The sequence below is a fragment of the Acipenser ruthenus genome, chromosome 1 (assembly GCF_902713425.1).
Source record: "Acipenser ruthenus chromosome 1, fAciRut3.2 maternal haplotype, whole genome shotgun sequence".
NCBI lineage: Eukaryota > Metazoa > Chordata > Actinopteri > Acipenseriformes > Acipenseridae > Acipenser > Acipenser ruthenus.
In genome coordinates, this window is record NC_081189.1 from 28,322,308 (window position 1) to 28,346,627 (window position 24,320).

The following is a 24,320-nucleotide window of genomic DNA, read 5'->3' on the forward strand; positions in this document are numbered from 1 at the left end:
ACAAGGCAGGTGGTCACAGGAACCTGCAATTAAACGTGTCAATACCTGATACTGTATATAAAGAATTGCATAAATCTTTCTTGAAATATTTTCATCAACTTTGTGGTAAAGCAGAACCCTGTCCCATATATAGTATAGACATATACAACAAAAAGCTCCTTTAAAGCACAGAAACAATTTATTCTTAGTTTCCAGTCACTTCTGAAACACCATGGTATATAAAGCGTGTGTGTAAACATACTTTGCAGCATAAAATTATATAAGAATTTGTAACAAACACAAACGCTACATTAATGCTGTATCAATTTCTACAATTTCTACTTATTAATACTGTGTATTTATTTTTAGTTTACATCACTGAAACCAATTTTATACGATATTTTAACGTTATCAGGCAACAGGCAGCAAAATGATGCTTCTAGATTCAGTTTGTGTGAGCCATGCGCGCTTACACAGTTCCGTCCAGATAATACAGTAGTTTGGTTTACTTAGCTTTTTTCCCTTTTAGTGTATGGGGGGGGGGGGGGGGGGGGGGGGGGGTAAAGTTTATTTGGGGGCGGTCACGTGACATTGACAGATCCTGCCTATTGAGATTCAGACCACCCACATGGACGGTGGAGCTGCAATAGAAAGAGGCATGTAATTGTGAGACCTTCCAGCACTCTGCAGAATGCCTGCAACCAAGAAGGATTATAACTCGCCAAGTTCAATTTTTTCATAAAAAAGAAGACACGTGTAAGCTTTAAAATAAGTAGCACGTCAAAACTGCTGGGGGGAGAAACAAAATATAAGACTATTCCAGACGGTTTCCGAAACTTGGATAATGGTAAGTAACAGAGATGATTAACTTTGAGAGTATCGTCCCCTGGAGTGAAATCTTGGCAAATGACACTGCGTCTGTTGTGATAGTGATATACTTAACTCAGTAACTGACTGCTGTAACTGATAGCAGGATTATTACGAACGAGGTGGTGTAACGATGTTGATGGAGCTTGTTAGGGGACATTTTGTAGGGGTGTGCAACTGGAGACCTGTCTAATATATATTTTATTTATTTATTTTTATTACTGATCAACTCTTTGTTGGGGTCTCCGGGAGCCCTGTATCCAATTTTCACGCTTCAAAGGGTCACCCTCAGCTTCCGTTCAACCGTCTTCCAGAGGCACCGCTGATCCCTCAAGCGATCTTTCAAATCGAAGGAAAAAAAAATCTAATTGTCACTATTGCTTTTGGAGTAAATGCACCTATATAAAGTTGCATACATTTAATAAAAAACACAACTCCCATTATTATTATTATTATTATTATTATTATTATTATTATTATTATTAATAATAATAATAATAATAATAATAATAATAATAATAATGTACAAAATACCATTGGACGCACAGTAAGTAAATAAATATATAAATAACAAGGGTCCTATAGAACAACGCAAACAACCCAAATGTGCCCATACCACAACCTACACAGATACATTTACACATTGTATTTATTTGATTTGATTGTATTATACTCCTGCAATGTCCACGGCAATTTAAATTCTCTGCTTTAAAATCACCATTGTACTACTATATGTAAGTACCCCTATTTCTTTCGCTCAACGGGAATAAACATTCGTTGGTGTTTTATTTTTGCTCATGTCTACCCAGTGGGTAGTTTTATTTCCCATTATTTCTCGAGGCATATTTGTCTAATGAATGATTAGTTACCCCAGCAGTGTGTCCTGGACATCACGTTACTCAGTCATGTTCTACAAGACCACACGGTGTCTATTCTTGTTCAGTTGAATAGTCACCGCATTTCTCGAACCAGGGTATGACAGGACAGTGCTCTGCAGCTACAAAGAAAGTAGCCGGTATCACTTTCTCTTCCCAGGACTTAGCAGTTCCTTACACAACCATCTAAGACTCCAGGTTAAGATATAGCGTATACGTATATTACTATAATCACATAAGAAGATTAGCATGGCTGTCATTCGCACTGCCATGCATTTTATATTTGTATCTAATTCTAATGGGAGAACAGGATGGGGCGCATGCAGTAGAAACGTTTTTGTTCCATCTGTTAAATAATAATAATAATAATAATGATCTGAACCAAAAAATGTTTAGACGTCAACGCCCAGATTGCATGCATTTTGTGACAGGTGTGTAAATTGGACGCATTTCTAAGATTTTTAATCTCGACTTTAAAGAAAAGAGAAATCATCAATCATGTGTTTGAACTTGCTTAAAATAAGTCCCATGGTGTGAAATAATATTACACTTATACAGTGGAACTTGAGTGGTCGAAATATACAGTATTGTACTGGTACCAATAGATAGATAGACAGATAGACAGATAGATAGATAGACAGACAGACAGACAGACAGACAGACAGACAGACAGACAGACAGACAGGCAGATAGATAGATACAGATAGATAGATAGATAGATAGATAGATAGATAGATAGACAGACAGACAGACAGACAGGCAGATAGATAGATAGATAGATAGATAGATATGAATACAGAACTAATACATTTTGTTGATGGGGGTTATCTTTTGTATACATTGTTGTTCTGAAACCTTTTATATGATGATATCATCATGATTTGTTGAAATTAACCAACCCTGGTGTGGGGTGTGCCCTTTACACGAACAAGACATGCATATCAAAGGCAACAACGCTTACAAATAGGGAACACCATTATCGCTTGGGAATGGTTCACTCGCATGCATCGGCAATGAGGCAAATTGGGGGCAGCCTTGTCTGACCACCCAAGAAGAAGCGGTCTTAATACCCACGCCTCTTGTACTTTTATCAAAACATTGCAGAAACAAGGCCAATTAGATCCCTAACAAAACCATCCAAAAGCACAGCACAGGGAGCTAATGTAGCCCTGCATCACATTTAAACCATCATTCAGCACCTTTGCAGTAATTTCCATTCACACACACGTCCAGAAATGACAAATGATAAATGATGGTTTGTGACAGTAGACAATATTTCAGCATGATGTTTTTTTTTCTAGTGATTTTTTTTTGTATTTAAGGTAGAAATAAAGATTCCTTGAATATTAAATCAAAATGATCTCGCAGAAAAACAGCCACATTTTTAAAATGTAATATTTTATATATATATATATATATATATATATATATATATATATATATATATATGTGTGTGTGTGTGTGTGTGTGTGTGTGTGTGTGTGTGTGTGTGTGTGTGTGTGTTTCGACAGTTTATGAAATCCATGGCAACGTCTACAAATAAATGTATTTGGCTTAGACCACTACCATTTCACATTGTAGGTGGCGCTGTGTGGACATTTTTACTGTATTCTTTTGAAGTCGTGGTCTTCCCTAGACAGTAATAAACTAGTCTACGCAAGTAAAAAAAAAAAAAAAAAAAAAAAAAAATCAAGCAAAAGGGGAAATGGTCACTGTCTACAGCAGGCTTTATTCTGCGTTTATGGCAGAATAAATATATTTCATATAGGCTATACATTCTTAACGTAAGTAATGTATGATTTAGTTTTCCAGTAACATGTCAATATAATATAAAACTTGACTAAACCCGAATACATATATGCTTCACAGAATTGTATTTAGAGTGTCCTGACACATATACGAAATATAATGAATCGCAGACTCATTTAACTTAGATAACTGCAACAGTTCGGTTTAAGCTATGCGTTTGGACAAAACTAAAATTTAAAAACAGTACTACATAAAAAGGAGTCCGTCATTAACACATTTAATGCACTATCGGTACGCTTTTCTATCCTTATTTGCAGCAATATATCATTTATGGTCTGTGAATAAGCCTTTAACTTTGCCGCTTCCCTGCGTTGGAAAGTTGTGTTATGATACATGATTCATAATATAGTAAGTGGGCATGTCTGTTTGAAACTCACCATTGGCCGCTGCGTTGACAGCAATGAATGGTATTGGATAACGTAAGGGGTAGACCCTGCTCAGGAATGTACTACGACTTGTCTGGCATTACTGTTTAAGAGGAAAACTCCAAAGCTGTGTTGGAAGAAGCAGTCTTTTGGTGCGCAGTCACATGACTTGCTCAACCCTGCCCAAACCCCCCTCTCAAAAGAATAGGCTTCATAGCGTTAAATGGAATGTCCTGTTTTATTTAATCTGTTTCAATTTGTTGTAAAATGAAGATTACATCCACTATCGTTGTTATACAAACCATTCTGCTAAAGAGAAGTGCCAAATGTTGTTAAAAATGACATTCAAGCTGAGCTAATTCTGCAATACGTATTTTAAAAAAGTGTTGTTTTCAGAGAAAAATACATTTCATTTACACAATAATTTGCAAAAATCCAATTATCAATATTCCACTTAATCAAGTAAACACTATTTAAAAACAAAACGAGATTATGTTGCGTACTAATTCATACAAATTAATTGCACTCAACAATTGTGGATACAAATATATTTTTCAATGAATGTAGTTCATCAGATGTTTTTTCTCTGACAAAATTATATGTTATGTTGTGAAACCTCTTAAAACAAAACGGCATAAAACTGTTTGATAAAACGGTTTTATAATGAGTTCTTGTCTGCGGAAATGTTAATTGCGTGTCAAAAAAAAAGTCAAACGTTTTGTTTTGTAAAATTCTAAGAAAAAAAAAAAAAAACCTGGCACATTCTACTGCATTATCCACCAGTCTGTCATTATTTGTGTTAAGCCTGGGAATTCACCGGGGACCTCCCAGTAGTTGCTGAAACACGAGGCCAAGATATCTCTAAAAGATTTTCTTTAAAAGAGCGTCCAAAAAAAACCAAAACACTTTCCGCAGTTTAAATCTTCACATAACATATTTTTTAACAACCGTACTGAAATACTGATCTCGGTCTGAAGAAAAACGCGTGGACCATATCATAAAAACAATTTGGCCGTGTGTTGCATGCAAAAGAAGCGAAGGCTGGGTCTCTTTAAGGCTCCCCTGAAGTTGGAGAAGCACACAAGGGATGTCTGCCTGGGTGGTCCCTCTACTTTGGTGAGCTGTTGCTAAGCAGCTAATAATAGTCGTGTTTGCGGAGTAATTTTTGCCCTTCTGGAACCAATCAGATCCAAGAAACCCCAGCCATCTGACAGCCCTGGAGGCGGGATTTTGATTATTTTCTACCTTACCCCTCCTCCCCTTTCTCCAAATGGAGAGAGTACTTTTTTTTCTCATCTATTGAATTTAGGAGCCTGCACTGTCCCGCGGCCTGAGAACGACTCCTGCACTCAGAATGCAACAACAAGCGAGCGATCGGAGTTGCTGTTTTGGGATAGGAAAGCTTCTTCACTGCCTCGTCTATTAAAATAAAATAAAATAAAAAAAAATCTTGACAGAAAACAGTGAATGTGGGAAACAGTGGAGACCTCCGGATCGCGAAATGTTGGAATGGAAGGCGCAAACTTTGACTCGCCGTCCTTACCAGGAGTATGAACAAGTTTGCCAGCCTGCGAGCAGCGGTAGTGAAACTTTGTTGCCCTGGATTATCAAAAAGCGCGTTCGGAGGAATTTAGGACCGTGGATCGCAAAAACAACAGCCCAGTCCCTACAACATGGCCTCGGCTGTTAATGTTTCGGAGCAGGAAAGCAGGGACCCTGATCTGCCGAGGATAACAAGGAGGACCAGGGGGAATCGCACAACAGCCACAGCAACTGATTTGGAGTATCTACAACGGCCAAGCTACTGCGATGCAGCTTTTGCATTGGAACAGATATCAAAGGTGCATTTCTTTAAAACACGTAAATACGATGCATTTCTTCTTATCCTTTTGCGAGTTGTTTTCCAGTTTCTGGGAACTCACCGTGCAAGTAGATAACGGGGGAAAAAAAGCATGCATCTTGCTATGCAAACTTTCTCCCTTCTGAAATGCTGCTGTGTATTGTGATGGATTTCTACCAAACATTCAAAGTAGTTTAGCTGTATTCATGCGTGAATGTTCTTAAATTTATTTTTACTGTAAGCAGTACATTAAAAAAAAAAAAAAGTTTGATGGTAAATTCTACCCTTGCACTTGGTGCATGAAAAGTATATAAAGCGTATACTGTACTGTAGTAAAAAGAAAAACAAGTCTGACCACTGATGCTTCGTAAAGAGTATCAGCCCCTCGGTTATTCAAATGCGACGAGTTACAATGTGTTTATCTTCAGTCTTGGAGTGAAAGCGGCGCTTCTTTTATCGTTAGAATTTTTTTTATGTAAAGAAGTATGAAAGACATGCCATTTCTAAAGCGATCGTATCTGTACAGGGAGTCGTTTCCAGCTCTGTAAAAAGAAAAAAAAAACCATGTGGCTGCCCTCTTCCGTTCACAAATATTGTCGTAACTCAACGATGGCTGCTCCACTTCCTAATTCAGATCACACAGCGTCTCTGAACTCTATGGAAATGCATTAGATTCTGGCTTATGATTACAGCACAGCAAAACCACGTGGATCTAACTTTACTGCTGCCTGTTAATATTGCAGAACGCTGATACTGTAACAGACGTCATTGATACAATTCTGTTTTTGTTATTGTTCTGTTATAACATGTGTTATGCCTCGAGGAATTAGAAGCATAGTGACCCGTACCAAATGAACACCAAATATATCTCACACAGTATATAATATTAAATTATAACAATACGGTTTATATTCACAATTCTGTATCTCACGATGTTTTTTTGTGGTGGTTAATATGTAGTTAATATTGTTGGTATGGACTGTTTAGATATCTGATTATTTAATTAAAACTCATACCATGACAAACAAGCACATTTACCTCTTGTAACAAGTAACATTGGCCATGTCTTGTTTCATTGCAGGGGAAAGCTACTGGAAGAAAAGCACCGTTGTGGCTGAGAGCAAAGTTTCAAAGACTCTTATTTAAACTGGGCTGTTACATTCAAAAGAACTGTGGAAAGTTTTTAGTTGTGGGCCTCTTAATATTTGGGGCGTTCGCTGTTGGATTAAGAGCAGCTAATCTTGAAACCAACGTGGAGAAACTGTGGGTGGAAGGTAAGGGCACCTTTTTAATTTTGAACTATTTCAAAATATGTATGTATACAAAATCTTTGAGAATAATCCTAGCATGGTGAAGGAAAAAAAAACACCCCAGCAGACAGGATGGATTGTTTATTGTATATATGTTTGGCTAAGAGCCAGGTTAAACTTGAAAATAATTTACTGTGATTAATTATGTTGCAGTGTTTGTGCGTTTAGTGAACACTTGTATGATGTTTTTTTTTATAAGGCGTGTTGATAGTGAGGTGGGAGTTTACTTACCTTTGATAAATAAGTCTGGAAGAAATAAAAACGTTCAGAAAGTGCTGTCAAAGCCGCCATTTTGTGAGTGTGTGTGTGCCCCCAGCTGTAGAGTGTGATCAGTGCAGCTCTGAGAGTCTGTGTGTGGTCCTGTTTTGGATAGCTTTCAACTTTCAAAAAAAACATGCGTCTCTGGGTTGGAAAAAAAAGAAAAGATTGAAACGCATGTTTGTAAAATTGACGAATGTACTTTAGCAGATCTGGACTGTTTTAATGACATTAAAGATCACATTTTTATAAACAATTTGTGGAAAATAAACAGACTTTAGTAAGGAGAGGGAGATCAATTAAGATTTTTCTGGTTCTGAGCTACATTCTAGTCGTTAAAACAAAGGTATATAAATGCTGAATAGATAATTAAGGAAGGCCACAGTTAAGAAGAGCTTATTTTGCAAGATAACTTTAATTACTGTAGCGTACAGTTTTTAAAATACTATGATGCATGTTTTAGATTGAGGTCTTTTTGTGCGGTGGCTGTTTTTGTTTAGTTATGCTTTTCATGATTTCCTTTAAGCGGTTTTGTTTTTCTTTGGTAATAAGGCGTCGTTTTAAATAACACTAATTAGACTAACGATACAAAGACAAACATTACTTGAAATGTATTGTGTAATTTAATGAACTCGGTTACTTTAGATGTAGTTCACATTTGGGCATCAGCTGTTCAACACAATATTACACATTTATATTTAAGAAACATATTCATATTGACTGGTTAGAGAATTTACCTGACATTTCTGTCGAGGGGAAGGGGGTTAGGCATCAACAGGAACTGTGACACCTGTTTGTATGTGTAAAAACCCCTGATCACAAGGGTGTTAAAATAATTGAGGTCAATTAACAGATTAGGAAATTGGGATTGATTGTTCTGCTTTCCTCCCTCTCTTTCCCTTCCTCCACCCCCACCGATGTTTCTTAGATTGAGCCTAATGTAGCTGTGTGTGTTTCTAGTGCAGTGTTTAAGGTTCAGGTCTTGAACATGGGCGCTGCACAAATAAACCAAAGGTGCAGCAGTTACATATTTCTGTGGTTAAAATGTATAAACAGAAGAGAGTGTGGAATGAAGGGCTGCACAGGGATGAAATACTGTGAGGAACTCTATGGGGGAGCATTCTTTAGCACCATTTGCTAACACATTCATGGTGTATAACATGCAGTTTAGGACATTGTTTTTCTGGACATAGTAAGTCTGGACAATTTTTCTTTAGTTTTTAAAATTTGCATAAACAGTTTGCAGTATAAGCTTTTCAAGTTACTTATTGGTCAGGCACTGGTACCAAAGTGTTAAAGATACAGTATCGGTAGTGTAAATAAATAGCCTTACATATTTTAAGAGGAATGGCGCTTTCTTTTTTTAAATTTTCATTTTGCTGAGCTGTTTAATTACTCACATTCATTCAGGTTTTTTTTTTTAATTTCATTTAAAACTTCCTTCTGATGCAAACAGCACATCTGTCTGGCTTACTGATGTACACTGCGGTGAGCAGGCTTTAGGCCTAGCTGTGGGGCATGTAAATGAACAACAATATCTGCTTTCTGAGTGCACAGCATACATTATAGCATAACGTACTAAACTGACACCAAGGAATTGTACTTTGGTATAACACTGAATATGATTGCAGGACATCTCTGCTTTTGTTAAGGAGTTGTAAAATCAATTCTAAATCCAAAGTTGTGCTATAAGGGTCAAATAATGTATGAGAAGAGAATGTACATTATAAAAAATGCTTATATACAAATTAGGGAATATTGTTTCAAACAAAAACAGCATTCATACTTTCCTTACAAACTTGCTTTAATGTGTTTTTGGAACTTTTGCCTCCCCCCCCCCCCCCCCCCCCCCCCAATTCCTTGACCCTAACACATCCTAAAAGCTTGTACACAGCTCTAAACGTTTGAACTGTACATACAGTATCTCTCTATGGCTGAAGGTTCTAGAATATGACAGCTTCCAGATGTATGAACAGACTTATTCATTTGTTTAGATTATGCTCCACAGCTGATGCATAGATTAGTGCTGGCTGGACAAAGCTATGGGAGATTTGTCTGGTTTCCATGATGCTATGTTTATATTTCATTTGGATTTTTCCTTCAAAGCTGACCTGTCAATGACCTACTGATGCTATGTCCACTAGGATGCTAGCTTGAGCTTGGCTTCAAGTAATATCAAATTAGTAACCTTTTATTTGCCTGACTTAATTAGGATCAGCGGAAGTAACTGGCTAGTTTCCTGTGGAAGTCCACTGGGGGGTACTCAAAATAATTGCCTATATTCCACTGGGGGGTACTCAAAATAATTGCCTATATAGAAATATATATTGTAGAAGCCGCTAGAAGAAGTTTGAGGAGTTTCCTGTTCATTTTAAAACTTTGCAATCGAAGTAGAACGGTGCACACTTTCCAGTAGCTTCAGAATTGTTACCCATGATTCTGTTGGGTTTCTTTTCTGATTATTTGGTTTCTACTAATTTGTTATTGCAAATTACTTAAAGGGGATTCTCTGATTTGTGGGGTTTAAGTCTTTCGGAGGGGACTGGTCTGAGGACTATTTGGTAATAAAAACACAGTTGGGAACGTAAGAAATACCAGCATAGATTTTAATTAATCATATCGGATAGACATTTACCTGCCTGTAGGCTGCTATTCAGTTCAGGGGAGTGCCACAGTGAAATTATCAAGATATTGAAATATAGGACCGTGTTTTGGAAAGCTCATTAGGAGTTTGACTGGCTGGGGTACTAGGTCTCCAGGGCTTTCAGACGCTTGAATCAACCAGACGTTGAATCAGCTATTTTTAAACTGCACTTTGTGTCTTTTGCCTGTCTCACCATTCACGTTTACTTTTAAATGTTGATTAACTATCAGTGTTTTAAGTCATGTGTATCAGTAACAGATTTATTTAGGCAGGTTGGGGGTTGTTTGAGCAATACGTGTTGGATTTATTGTAAGTCTACCTACTCCTTGGATTCATCCTTAAAAAGCAGAAGTAAAAGGAAGCTATCTGCCTATTCTGTTTTACAGGGAGTGTGTGTGTGCGTGTGTGTGTGCGTGTGTGTGTGTGTGTGTGTGTGTGTGCGTGTGTGTGTGTGTGTGTGTGTGTGTGTAGTTGGGAGTCAAGTTTATTACAAAGTAAACAAATACGCAAGAAAGTAAGAAAACATCACGTAAAGGACTGATTTTATTTATTTATTTTCATTTTTACTCTCTTTAAATCGCTGCTTAAGGGCTTCTGGCCCCTGGCTCAGGAATCCTGCCCAAAAATGCCAGATGTATTACACAGTCAAGTATTGCAATGTAAACAGTACTCTTTGCCATGAGAGCAGGGTGGTCCATCCCCCATAAAAAAATTTTAAAAAATCCTATGCTCTGCAATGAGCACAGTAGTTGTAGTGTTATTTGTGTTTTGGCTACAGAGCCAGGTTTTTGGAGCTGGGAGAGTACAGATGAATTAATACTCCGAACTGGCAGGGAATAGCAGCTGAAATTGAGATACTTAAAGCAAGATGTGGCTTGGATGTGGTTGTCTGACTGTTTTAAATGACATGTAAAGCTTAAAAAAACTTTCATTGTGCTTTACTTTAATATGTACCATTGTCTGTTTATTTTTTTTCCCTGCACATGCTAAGAAATAAGCTTGTGGTGTGGTAATTGTTTCCCACACTGAATATTAGATATGGGCATATTTTTACTGACATGCTTTCATTAGTTTCTAGAAAACATGTCCAACTTGTTACAATAAATGTATCCACTAAGTTACATTGAAATGATTTGATCTGTGGATACATCTGTATCACAAATGTTGTAATCTGCTCCACTGCAAATTTGGTGCATTACATGTTACAATTCAGTTATTAAATATTCTCTTGCAATGTACTAATCAATGGACAATGATGATTGCTGACACCGATCACACCCCCACCTCCCCCTGAATGAATTTAAACTTTATGAAGCAGATTACAGTAGCCTATAAAAGTATTCTGGAGATACTGGTAAACTGTCTGGCAATTGTCCCCTGCTGGGGAATGCACCAGTAAGGGTAAAGGCTAAAGGGCGGCAATATTTAGGTCTGCCATTGTTTAGAAAAATAAAATTGATCCTATGGTTAAAATTGCATCAGAAAATATATGTGAAACTCTTTTCTAGTAGGTTGGTTGCATGGTAAGTAAGTGGTAAAAAAATATTCTAACATTTTTTGCTTAGTTTGGACCAGTAGATTTGTTTTACCTACCACCAGATCAGACAAAGCCAGGCCAGTCCCCCAGGGAAGAGTGTGATATTTTGACAGATTAGTAATTTACACAAAACAAGAATAGAAACAGTGAACAGTCTCACATCTGGAATATCCATAGACAGCATCCTAATTGGATACCATTAATGTCCCAGTTGCTTCAATTTTAGAAAATGTGCAAAATTATTTCAACCCACAGGTAATGTTTTAAGGTGCTTATTTATTTATTTTTTTGTATATTATACGTTTATTTGAACTAATTAACACTAAAATGCCTGACTGAGAGTGTGGCTCCTTTTGCAATTTATGTTCAAACCAAACCTAATTTAAGATTCGAAAAACAGAATTGTTTTCTTGCGGTGCACGCATTAGAAAACTTGACAAAAATGTCTTTAGGGTTAAATATTTAACTACTTTTTCTGGGAATGGAGGCATGGTGGTAGTGGTAGTGGGGTGTAAGGATCTTTCTTAAAAGAAAGCAACTGTTTCATATGACTTTTTTGTTTCCCACACCAATTGATTTATCATTTTGCTTGCAAGCAGACTCAGAATGTTAGGGCAGGAACACGCTCACTTTTTTCTCATCACTTTTTTTGTTGTGGGCCGAAACCAGTTGACTTGAATACATTTTTTGGGGACCTGAATGAAACCAGCAACGCGGAAAAATCTTGCCTTTTCAGAGCCATCTGAATGTACATTTCAGCCACACAGTAAGCTGTATTGGTAGGCACTGGACTGCTAAATACAACCATTTTTCGCAGTGGAGAGTTAGACAGGTGATTAGCATAATTAGCACAGAACAGGCTATACATATGGTAATGTTAAGTGTGTAAATGCCAGCTGCGGTGTAAAATTTATGTCAGGGGTCAACGGGGCTTTTCGAAAGTATTGTGTTACAGCTGCAGGTCAAAGCCTGCATTGCTTACCCCCCCTTTTCTGGTAAATGCGCTAAACAGAAGAAAAAGGCTTAAATATAACCGATAAGGCTTTGAACAGCCACAGTCCTGTGCAAGAGAAACACTTCTATGTATTTCTGTATTAAATGTATGTTTGTGTTTTAATATACATTTCATTTCTTCAGAAAACACTTTCCATTATTATTATTATTAGTTATGTGAACTACAGTATGTGAACTACAGTAATAATTTAATTTGAGGGTTTTGACTGGAAGTAATCAATGTTCAGTAATGAGACATTAAAGGATCTTGGTGAATGGCTTTCCTAGTACTGTGTGAAGATCATGTACTGCGCAATGCTTTTTTTTCCCTTGATTTTAACCAGATAGTCAATACTTGCTTTTCTTTTATGCTTTTGTTTGCTTGTTTTTTCCCCATGGGGTTCTCCATAATTGTAGTTGTTTTCCTACTTGTCTTAAAATAAGGATACTTTAATACACTGTATTTCAGACTGTTGTTGGTTAAACCAATCAAAATTTAGAATCACTTCAGTCCCGCAAATTGTTACAGATATCCCTGCTCTCTGAGTGGCTGTTATGTGTGTGTGTGTGATAGCCAACTAGGGTTGGTAGTGGCGGGGGTGCCCATGGAGTGTAGTTCACACCACACTGACCCTGTGATGAAACTTCCTTGCGGCCGCAGGGGGTCCCTATGAATCGGCCCCTAATCCAGCTAATCCTGATCGCAACAAAATCATGAAAGTGGCCCCCAGTGATGTGTGTTTCCCTGCACAGATGCTGGGAAGGAGCAGTGTTGGAAATAAATCAGCCAAACGTGATGCTCTATACAGGCAAAGGGAATATTGAGAGAAGCTGGCAAAAAAATGTGGGGGGCGGGGGGTGGTTGCTGTGGAGTTTAGAGAGGAGGGAGAACGGCCATTGTGTTCAGCCCCATGCGGCCTCAAGTGGAAAGCCAATGAAGAGACTTTCCTGCTTAATGGTGAGAATAGTTCTCGGAGCTTAGCGGTGATGTCAGCTCCACAGAATCTGAGAAAAGGGGACTGGGGTTAATGTTATGCAACAACCTGAATGCACTGAGAGACTGAAGTTTGTTCCATACATCTTATTACCACACATTTTACATATATTAATGTTTTCCATATACCGAGCACCATAAAGTGTTAAATACATTATTGGGGTGTAGGGATTATCTTATTTAAAAATCCAAGTGTGTTTGGATTTCATTGATTTTAATTGATTTTTTTAAAAGAATTTTGTTAAGTTGGATCTCTTTTACAATCTGCGGTTTCCTTTTTAAAGCCATGGTTTGATGCTTTATAGTGTTGCCCTTTTAGAGGCTCCGAAGTGCCAGGCCTGGTGCCACTGCTGACTGAGAGCTGGTGGTCCTGTAGGAAGCATTGTGCTGGTGGGAGCCATGACAGGCTGCGGCTCAATGATGCTGGGGGAGTGCTGACCTGACCTGGCTGTGCCCGATAAGAGGAGCAGATACGCTTCAGTGCTGCAGTGCTGCAGTGCATCAAAGCAAGTCTTCCTTCAGCAGCAACAGATGTCACTATCAGCAGCTGCCAATTAGCTTTTTGGGAGGGGGTGGGGTACCTTTCTTCATAATATTTTCATTCCATTCATTTTTGTCCATTCCTGTTGTGAGCACAAACTTAAAAATGAATACAAATAAATAATAAGTCCGCCCCTGAAATGTCTGCAGTTAAGCCTTTCTATTAAATATGCCTTCGACCCCCCTTTCCGTTAAAAATATGTTTGGTTGTGTGGAGAGATGTTTATATAGTCCCTTTGAGTACAGCTGAAAAGACTTCAAAGTGCTCCTGTTAACCTTGCAGGAAAACTATTGTGCAGTAGGCTTGAAGGAAAGATCATTAATAGGTTTTAACATGGTTAACCAATGTTGACTTTAAAGATCCTCTGTTGCTTGTCCTTGTTACTGATAACTGCTGCAGTTGTTTCTTCAAGATGTTTTTCCTGCTTGTGTCTACAATGTACAATGCATGTAATTGCTGTTACAGTTACAGCCACTTCTTCAGATTGATGTTTCTGGAGACACTTTTGGAAACAAGTCATTACAACTAGAAGTCTACAGTATCTGTGTGTGTGAATTTTAAATAAATAAACAAATAAATAAATAAAACTCTGTCATGGTCGTTTTTCAAAATTCGGGGGGGGGGGGGGGGGGGGGGGGGGGGGGGCAGGCTTGACTAGGAATTTGGAAAGGTCAGTTTTAAAATTTCATCCAGCATTGTTGAAGGCATAACAGTTGACACTGACTTTGTTTCAGCAATTGTAGTTCATAAATCTGGAACATGCAAATGTATTTTAGGAATAATAGCCATGGTCAGTGGCCAATGAAAAATGATGTAAATCTTAGGTTTGGTTAGCTTGAGGCTGTTGTAAAGCAAGTTCAGATGTGAATGTTTTTTGGTTCCAGAAAAAATAAAAATCAAGTGAATTTCCTTAATGTTCCTTGGTCATTTCATTATTTTTTGTTCCAAAAAAAATTAGTAACTGCACTTGGGTGGTCTTGGTAGAAAATAATGATGATTTCCCAACATGATTACTAAGGTCTGAAAATATTCAACCATTTGTTAAATTAGATTAAGCATATTTAAATTTTACAGGCAGGTGCTTGTTAAAAAGCACGTTGGTACCCTCTGGATTCTTGGCATCAGGTTGTTGTTGCTGTGAGCCTGTCAATCAGTTTGGCTTCAGATGCCCGAAAAGAATACAGGGGTAAGTGCTGAACGTGAACTGTTGCTGAGACTACTTATGAATATTGCCTGGATTTACCATTACAGTTAAAATAAAAAAGAGGGGTTACATCACGTTGCCCAGTGTGGTTTTTTGAACTGTTCTGTATGAAATGCCAATCCGATGCAGACTAACATTTAAACTTTATCAAAATAACCATGCTAGAATCAAATAAGGTTATCATATTCAACGTTAATGCAGACTCCATTGCACGTAAGCTTCAAGAAGAATATTGTATAATATTTCACACTGTGGTGGTGTAGCACTGATCAGTTAGTGTTAATAGTAAACAGTTGGTCACTTGACTTGTTCATCCTGCCTTAGAGGGATGTTTAATGCAGATTAGTATTCGATTCTGGTGATCCTGAAAAGGGAGAACTGGAACCGAGTTGTCTGGCTTGGAGCAGTTAATCAGTTATTGTGCACTGAACAAAATCAAACCTTCATTCAGGCTGAAAAGTATTTAAGACATTTTTGTTAGAAGTGTAAAATATGTAATACAGACAGTTTCGAGGCAGTAGACGGAAGATGCACTGTAAATTATTCAAATATGCCTTAACAGGTGTGAGAGTGAGCCCTGGAGTGCATGGGTAAATGTGATGTATTTCCCAGGAATATACTGTCATTCATTTGATGGCGTGTTACGAATTGCATATATGTTGCACCATTGAAAATGAGACATGCTGTATGACTCAATTGGGCTTTACAATTTTAATAGAGTGATATAAGATTGATTTTGTTTTATGAAATCTTCCCTTGAAAAACTAATACCATCCAAAACATTGATTGCGGGATGTTTTTGTTGTTGTTGAAACAGTTGGTACACTTTGCAGAATCTGCAAGTGACCATTTTTTAAATGTATTTATTTTACATTTTGGCGCAGCCAACACTGAGAAAATGTGCCTGTTTCTCTGAATGTTTTTTTTTTTTTTTATTGTCGTCCAATGACTCTTTGAAAGTCTGCTGTTTCCTGTATGGCTGCTGGAATTGACCACTAACAGAACTTCTTGTAAAAAGACAATTTGACTGTCCTAATGTTACCATTGGACTTGACTTCCCTAGCAGTCTGTTACTTTAAGATTAAAGCATTTGCATTGTCATTGCTGGAAAATACACCTTCTTTACTCAGATTGTAGTGCAGTTAGTGACAGTACAATATCAGTTTATTTATGATTCCCCAATGCATAACCCCTAGAAGGGGATATACTGTAGTGGAGGAAACTGTACATATTACAGATTTGCTATTTTTAATTACATTAATTAAATGTACTACCCAAATAAATGTTACATAGAAAGTGGGGACTACTGTACATTCATAAATTATTAACTTGCCATTTTAAATGTAGGTTAATCTGTCTGTAATCATTAAGGGACAACTACTTAAGCTTGTATGACATAGTCCCTCTTGTCATGCATGCATGCAGTCCTTGGTTTCAGAACTACCCTTAATTAAGTATATTAATTCTACAATGGCTCAGACAAGTAGGGGTCTGGTTGCTCAAATTCCTAGCACCTGGCCATTTCAATACCTACACAAGTTCTGAAGCCCTTGGTACGACTTCTATTAGTTTCTAACCCTGACGATTATTACAGTTTGGAGAGTCTTAATGCTGTTCATATGTTTTAAACAACACTATTTCCTGCGATTGACCTTAACAATGTAATTTTTCTTCTTCAGTTGGAGGAAGGGTGAACCAGGAGTTAAGATACACGCGGCAGAAGATAGGAGAAGAGGCCATGTTCAATCCTCAGCTTATGATTCAGACTCCTCAGGAAGAAGGTGCTAATGTGTTAACAGCTGAAGCTCTGAGACAGCACCTGGACTCTGCAATTCAAGCAAGCAGAGTTCATGTTTACATGTATAATAGGTAAGAGAACTAGAGAGCAGCCTTATAGAATAGTTGCCATGAACAAGTCTCTGTAAGTCGCCTTGGATAAAGGCATCTGCTAATAAACAAATAATAATAACAAGTCTTCCAGACACACTGATAAGTGTCCTGCCCTCATTTACTGTGTTGTTAGATCTTGTACATGGAGGAATCCATTCAAAACACACCTATTTTTGAGGTGTGTTTTATTTGTCACCCTGCATTTCTCTGACATCAAAGCTACTGAGAAACTGTTGTATATGGTGTAATCAAGTAGCAGCCGTACCTGGTCGCTGAGAGAGTATTTACAACCGGCCAGCATTAGTAAACACAAGCTATGAAGGCGGCAGGTAACAGAAATGGAAGTGAGATGTGCTGGGTTTGGAATCTTTACCCCTGAGTTCACAGCACTTAAAACAAATCATCGCGATTTATACACCATTACTTTCTAAAAAGAAAATACCTGAAACTTTCTTTCTTTCACTGTATTTTTTATTCTTGTATACTTCAATACATCTAGACATTTTTTTAAGCTTAAACTAGATCCATTTCATACACTACAGCAATCAAAAGTTGCAGTGTATTGTGACATCCTTTAGTAACAGAGCAGTCTGATTGATTGGAAGGTTGCGATGGTGTAAAATTGCATATAATTACACGTATACCAGTATACAGTAAGCACATGGTAGAGTGTATGTATACAAGGTTAGGCTGGATTTATTATTATTATTATTCTTTGTTTATTCATGCTGTTGCAGTGTAATAGATTAAGAGCTACGTGTGCTGCAATTGGTTGACACAACCTTAAGCCTTGTATAAACGTAATAAAATGTACGGAATTAACTAAATGCTTTCAATTAAATACAAAGCATTTTTTTATATCCTTATGCTGTACATTTTATGGAAACCAGTGCACAGTGTGCTATAACAATAGATGTTTTTTTTGTTATCTTTTTATTAAATTGTCTTTTTATTTTGTAGGCAATGGAAATTGGAACATCTGTGCTACAAATCAGGAGAACTAATTACTGAAGCTGGTTACATGGAGCTGGTATGTATCGGTCATTAAATGTTTGTTTTCTAGAAAGATATGCATTTGAGGCAGGTGAAAATGCAGACCTCAGCTTGAACTAACTTACCTGTTCTCCACTTCCCCTTAGATTATTGAAAACCTGTATCCTTGTTTAATAATCACACCGTTAGACTGCTTTTGGGAAGGTGCTAAATTACAGTCCGGAATTGCCTACCTACCGTGAGTAAAGTTTTATTTTTAATGTTTTTTCTAAAACCTAAAATACGTGTCTGCTTTTCTTTCCTGTAAACCTAAAAATTACTAAAGGAGTGTAAAATAAACCTTGGGTTTGTTTTCAGCAAAACCTTTTCCTTCCTTTATTCTTTTTACAAATTGATCTGAAACCATGTAACTTAATCATGTCCGGATGAATAGTTTTATTTATAGCACATTCAAAAATGGTTGGCAAACTGTAGGATTGACGTTCGGTGGGTTTTGTACTGCGGAGCAATGCTGTGGCTGAAAGCACAGGCTGCTAATAATAAAGCCAGACTTACTCTTTGTTTTCTTCTTTCTTTTTTTTAACCGTTTTCTTTCATGTCATGTAGTACATTGTAGAATTTAGATTTCAAAAAGTTTCTCTAGACAGGGTTTTACCATTGGATTTAAGAATAGATAAAAGATAGATCTGCTGCCTGTTTGTAACTGGTACCTACTTTTTTGCTGGTGGTATTAGAGTAAAAAATGAAGCAGAAATTCTATATAAAACAAATAAAAAAGTATTACGTATCAAAAGCAAAGCAGCAATATGCCAATAGCTCACAATCTAAAAATCTTTCTAATGGTATTTCATTTGAGCAAAAAAAAATAAAAATAAAATCATAATGTAGTGATCTGATGAAGGACTACCTACTTTCTCTTTTCTTAACAGGCTGTCCCAGTAAATCTGTGTTTATCGGTCTGATTTATTTTTCCATTGTGCATAAAAGCTCCAGCCATCCCCCAAATGAGTCCATTGTTGCCCTTGCTGGCATATGCAAACATTTGAGTTAATTATGCACAACTCAGGATCTGAGCTATTTTTTTCCTCACAAGAGTTTGTATGCCTCTGCAACAGTAATTTGCAGTGACCATCTTCGATCATACAGGGAGCAGTTTTGATAAGATAAGAAGGGATTTTGTGTTTTCTGGTTGGAAGACTTGGAATAATGACTCAGGCCTGGTTAAGCAGATACAATGTGGTTTGAACCACAAAGTAAGCCAGCCAAAAGCCTCTCTGGTCTGTCGGCATCAGGGAAAGTGAATGGGGGGGGGGGGGGGGGGGGGGGGGGGGGGACTGCATGGAGGGACAGAGCTTGTTGGTTGATTGCCAAGCTGTCAGAGAGTAAGCTGGGGTAAGGTATCATTAGTGGTAATAAAGGTCAACTATTTTGATTGATTTAATTTGCAAAACAGTTATTAGACAGAGAGTCTGTAATCTGATACTATGTTAAACTTTTTTTTATGTTACCGAGTTGTTTGACAGATCGCTTTATCAGTTAAATCTGTGTATTTATCTGTGCAGTATCTTTGTACAGTGTGTGTGTGTGTGTGTGTATATATATACATATATACTGTATGTGTGTATATATATATATATATATATATATATATATATATATATATATATATATATATATATATATATATATACTGTATGTATATCAATATAAAGTTAATTGCAGCCATTCTATTTGTATAATGTCTAAAGTGATATAGAAATTGTTAAATACTGTAGACATTTTGCTCATTGCTCAAAAACAGCATTGGCTAACTTAAGCCAGCAAGCATTGTCTATGTACTGACACACCCAGCAAGATATAACAAGATATAAACAGAACTAATCTGGAATACGAGTTTCTATCAGGGACTGTGAGTGGGATGGGGGGATTACGTATATGGCAGTCTGTCTGGAGATGCATCATGTATACATTTCTACACACTACATACATTCTACATACCAAGGTGTATGAACTTGGTGTTGAAAGTGTTTTAATCATTTTGGTCCTGATTCCTTTGACAGAGGTAAACCACATTTGCAGTGGACAAACTTTGACCCTTTGGAATTCCTAGGGGAGCTGAAGAACCTCCATCATGGAGTGGAGAGCTGGGAGATGATGCTGAACAAAGCGGAGGTTGGACATGGCTACATGGACCGTCCCTGTCTTAACCCTGCAGACCCTGACTGTCCAGTCACAGCCCCCAACAAGAACGCCACTGGAGTGAGTGCTGCATCCATTGCATATGAAAGCGCTGGTCTGCTTAGTTTCTTCTTCATTTCACTTTATAATCACATATATCTGCTGTATAAATGGGACTTACTCTTTTAAAAAAAACAGAAAAAAGTCAATAGCATTAAATTATTTATTCTTATGACCTTATTACCTGCATGGTGCCTGTTTTCTAAATGGCTTTCGCACGATGTCTTTCAGCCTCTTGAAGTTTCCCGGATCCTGAGCGGTGGTTGTCATGGTCTATCCAAGAAGTACATGCACTGGCAGGAGGAGCTGGTTGTTGGGGGAACAACAAAGAATGGCAGTGGAAAACTTCTAAGGTAACCATCAAAGTAATCTATTCAGATGGGTATTCTACTAATAAACCCTTGGGTGTAATGTTCAATAATGATTGCTTATGTTGGTTCAAACAAGTAATATTCATGAATTATGCATCAGTAATCATTGGAAGATTTCACTGCAGTGTTGGACCACCAGCTGTTCCTATTGAAGTTACTTTGTAATAATATGTGTATGGACAATGGCTAACCTGGTTAGAAAACACTAGGCTAATTAACCCTTTCAGGACCAAGCATTTTCCATTGGGATGCTACCCGAGGACCAGACATTTTGTGGCTGTATTTGACTCTCTTCCGATAAAAATTTACTAAAAATCATTTTTTTTACAAGAAATGATGTCCTTTATTTCAGAACACTCTAGGGAACATTATAAAGTTCTTCAGAAACCATACAAACTTTTTGCTTTTTTTTTCCCCCGACACTATTTCATTTTTTTTTTTTTTTTTAAATGTAAAGTATTTTTTATTATGTATTCGGCTTAGAGATAGATGTATAAAAATGCATTATTCTATGACCAGAGGGACCTTCCAATACTTCCCTACATGGTGGGCGTCACTCACATAGGTATGAAGAAACACCGGCAATACTCAAAAATCTGACACTCCCCATTACTGTGTGTTTGTGCAAATGGGTTCTGAGGATTAACTCGCTTTAAATAATTAATGAATTATTGGATACTACACAGCATTTTGTATTTTGATAGTTGCAGAGTACTAAAAATGTAAATAAAAAACATTATGTTAAATCTTTCTTGAGGTGTTATTTTGATAGTTATTTTTATAAGGTTTTGAGGTTGGATATTTGTCCAGGGGTCATAGCACTTATGAGATCCTAAAACACTCTTCATTACCAATATTTAAATTCAGAATAAATAGAATTCCAAATAAAAAATCAGTGTTGAAGTATTTTTATTGTTTACAATTACCAAAATTATAGATTGAACTGCAAAAATTAGGTCAATGGCTTGCCACTGGCCGTAAAAAAAGAAAAAAAACGCTATGCTCGGCACAAGTTACTGTTTTCTCCTTTCATAAGTTGGCATCTCTGGTACCAAATAATATACATTTTCTTCAATATTTTTAACAGTGTGACTTGTTTTAAGACATTGAATTTCATCCTGCCTGTTTTGCCTCTCCCTTCTCCACGTCTCTTTTTCAGTGCGCAGGCTTTACAGACCATGTTTCAGTTAATGACGCCCAAGCAGATGTATGAACATTTGAAGGGTCATAATGATGTTTCGCATATCAACTGGAATGAGGACAAAGCTGCCGCAATTCTGGAGGCTTGGCAAAGGAGATATGTTGAGGTACAATGCATTCATTGCATCATCAGCGTTATTTCAGAGATTCTGATAAAATTGTCTTAGTCATCTCTATATATTGTGCTCAGTTACGAGGTCACAGCACCAGGTAAAATATCAAAATTCACGAGCCACTTGTCTACCCATTTGTATGCACATTTCAGTTGACTATACTGGATTATAAAATGTCTCATTGTTTAGGATGCCTGGAGGCCCAAGCTGTAGGTTACAGGGCTCAAGGGATGGTATAGGAAGAGAACTTAAAGAAACCCTTTCAACCAAAACATTCTTACACCCTAGAATGCACATAGAGGCCACTTTTTGTCCTGTCAGCTCATTCAGAAGTGATGACAATCCCCTAATGTCATTCCTATATTTTCTTACTTTTTTTTCAAATTAAGTGTTGGCAATAAAATGCAATGCAGTGTTTAGAAAGCAATATATTTTGTGCATGTGTAATAGAAAGGATGTGTCCGTCAAATGGTCAATTTAGCCTCCAGATGTGGCTTCCTGCAGCGAAGCCTGCTTTTGTGTCGTCTTCCTTGTACAAATTTCAGGGGATATAAAAAACTGCTTTTTCTGTGAAGGCCCTGCTGCTTAAAAGCAGAGGGGGCTGGGAACGGTTTGTGTTTTTGGAATCCTATGTGTAGAAATTTTGCTTTTCGATCTGGACATTGAGGGGTCAGCTAATTTGATGGGTGCCAGTGGTGTAGTTTTCTATGGTTCCTTTCTCCAGGCCTGACCAAAAGTAAATGCAGGGATGGATAAGGCTGAGGAAAAGTGGAGCAGCTGCAGTTGGTCAGTGTTGGTCAGCAGTTGGTTAACTCGGTGAGAAAAGGTGTCTGGAAAACATTAGCTAGGCGTTGAATCTGTCTCACAGCTGCAGTCCCATTGGTGGGTCTGTGTGACATCATCTGGTCTTTGTTTTCAAGGCATTGACCTCTGTAGAGTTCCCTCTGACCTCATGCGCCTGGCTAGCCAGTCAGGCAGAACCCTGAAGAATGTGTTTGTCTGTAGTGAGAATTCCTGGCCTTACTGTAGAAAGAGATAGATAACTGTAGCAAATATGAAACCCAAGGAGCCTGGAAGTTTGTCAAAAAATTAGGTCTTGGTAAACAATGATTAAAACCTTCCAGTCTGCCAAGCTAGTCTCTTGTTAATAATAATTATTATTATTTCTTTTTAAAAGTGACCCCCCACCCCATATGATCTATTTGGTTAAACACAGCTGGGCATTGTTTTCTTTAGTTATGACTGTGTGTGTGTTTGTGTGTGTGTGTGTGTGTATATACATATTTGCTCAAAGAGCCAATTTCCCAATGTTTCGGTATGTTCGGTAAGGGAAAGTGGAGGTACTTGTGGAGGTACTTGTAGGCTTTTTGATGCCATGGTAACCACACATTTATTTCTCTTTAAATCTAATGTTGTTGTCATGTCATTCACTGTGTTGCTAATGATGTAATGATTTACTGTTCCATTCCATTTAAACCTTATATAGTGAACCCTCCCATATGACCCGGAGAAATATTTGTTATATCAGGGTGTTCACTATAATAGGGGTTGACAATTTGCTTCATCAAAATAATGAAGAAACGTCCAATTTGAATTGAACATCAATATATTATACTTTTATGAAGATGATTTTTATTACCTGCAGGCTGTTCAACAAAGTGTTGCACTGAACTCCACTCAGAAGGTGCTTACGTTCACGACTACTACTTTGGACGACATCCTCAAGTCATTCTCTGATGTCAGTGTTATCCGAGTGGCCAGTGGTTACCTATTAATGGTGAGAAATCTTGCATTTCCACTTTTTGTTTGTTTTTTTAAAAAAATATATATTTTTTTTCTTGCATAGCATGTGCGCCCTTAACGTGGAAGTAAAATTTAAGGCATGCAACGTGTATTAGTTACAAAGTTCAGCAATATATATCTGCCTTGTTAGAATTGTTTATCTGGCAGTATGGGCAGTTGACATGAAACACTTGGAAAAATGTGTTTTGAATGAGTTTCGTTTGAAGAAAGCATTAGAACGGTGTGTTCTAATGTTTTTACCTTTTTGTTTAGTTGTTTTCTCTGTTCTGCTTGCAGCTTGCCTATGCCTGTTTAACCATGCTACGGTGGGACTGCGCCAAGTCCCAAGGTGCCGTGGGGCTGGCAGGAGTCTTGTTGGTTGCATTGTCAGTGGCTGCAGGATTGGGCCTGTGCTCTTTGATTGGAATTTCATTTAATGCTGCAACAACTCAGGTAGTAAAGAGTCAGTAATCCATTGTTGAGAGGATGGAATGTTCATCAATTTTTAACTGCTTCT

The 24,320-nt window shown here is 37.5% G+C and overlaps 1 protein-coding gene across 2 annotated transcripts in view; it reads left to right on the forward strand.

Moving 5' to 3' along the window:
* Window positions 1–648: 648 nt before the first annotated feature.
* Window positions 649–24,320, forward strand: part of LOC117973031 (protein patched homolog 1-like) — a 54,044-nt gene continuing 30,372 nt past the window's right edge. Inside the window, exons 1-10 of one of the 2 annotated variants that reach the window (XM_059035067.1) lie at window positions 649–826; window positions 6,817–7,009; window positions 16,896–17,085; window positions 18,067–18,136; window positions 18,246–18,337; window positions 20,160–20,358; window positions 20,569–20,690; window positions 21,868–22,015; window positions 23,667–23,798; window positions 24,101–24,256. In XM_059035067.1, the coding sequence (XP_058891050.1) occupies window positions 824–826; window positions 6,817–7,009; window positions 16,896–17,085; window positions 18,067–18,136; window positions 18,246–18,337; window positions 20,160–20,358; window positions 20,569–20,690; window positions 21,868–22,015; window positions 23,667–23,798; window positions 24,101–24,256 (1,305 nt within the window). In that variant the 5' untranslated portion in view covers window positions 649–823. Of the gene's footprint in view, window positions 827–4,530; window positions 5,737–6,816; window positions 7,010–16,895; window positions 17,086–18,066; window positions 18,137–18,245; window positions 18,338–20,159; window positions 20,359–20,568; window positions 20,691–21,867; window positions 22,016–23,666; window positions 23,799–24,100; window positions 24,257–24,320 lie in introns of those variants that run through there. The other variant, XM_034923942.2, reaches the window with a different exon arrangement.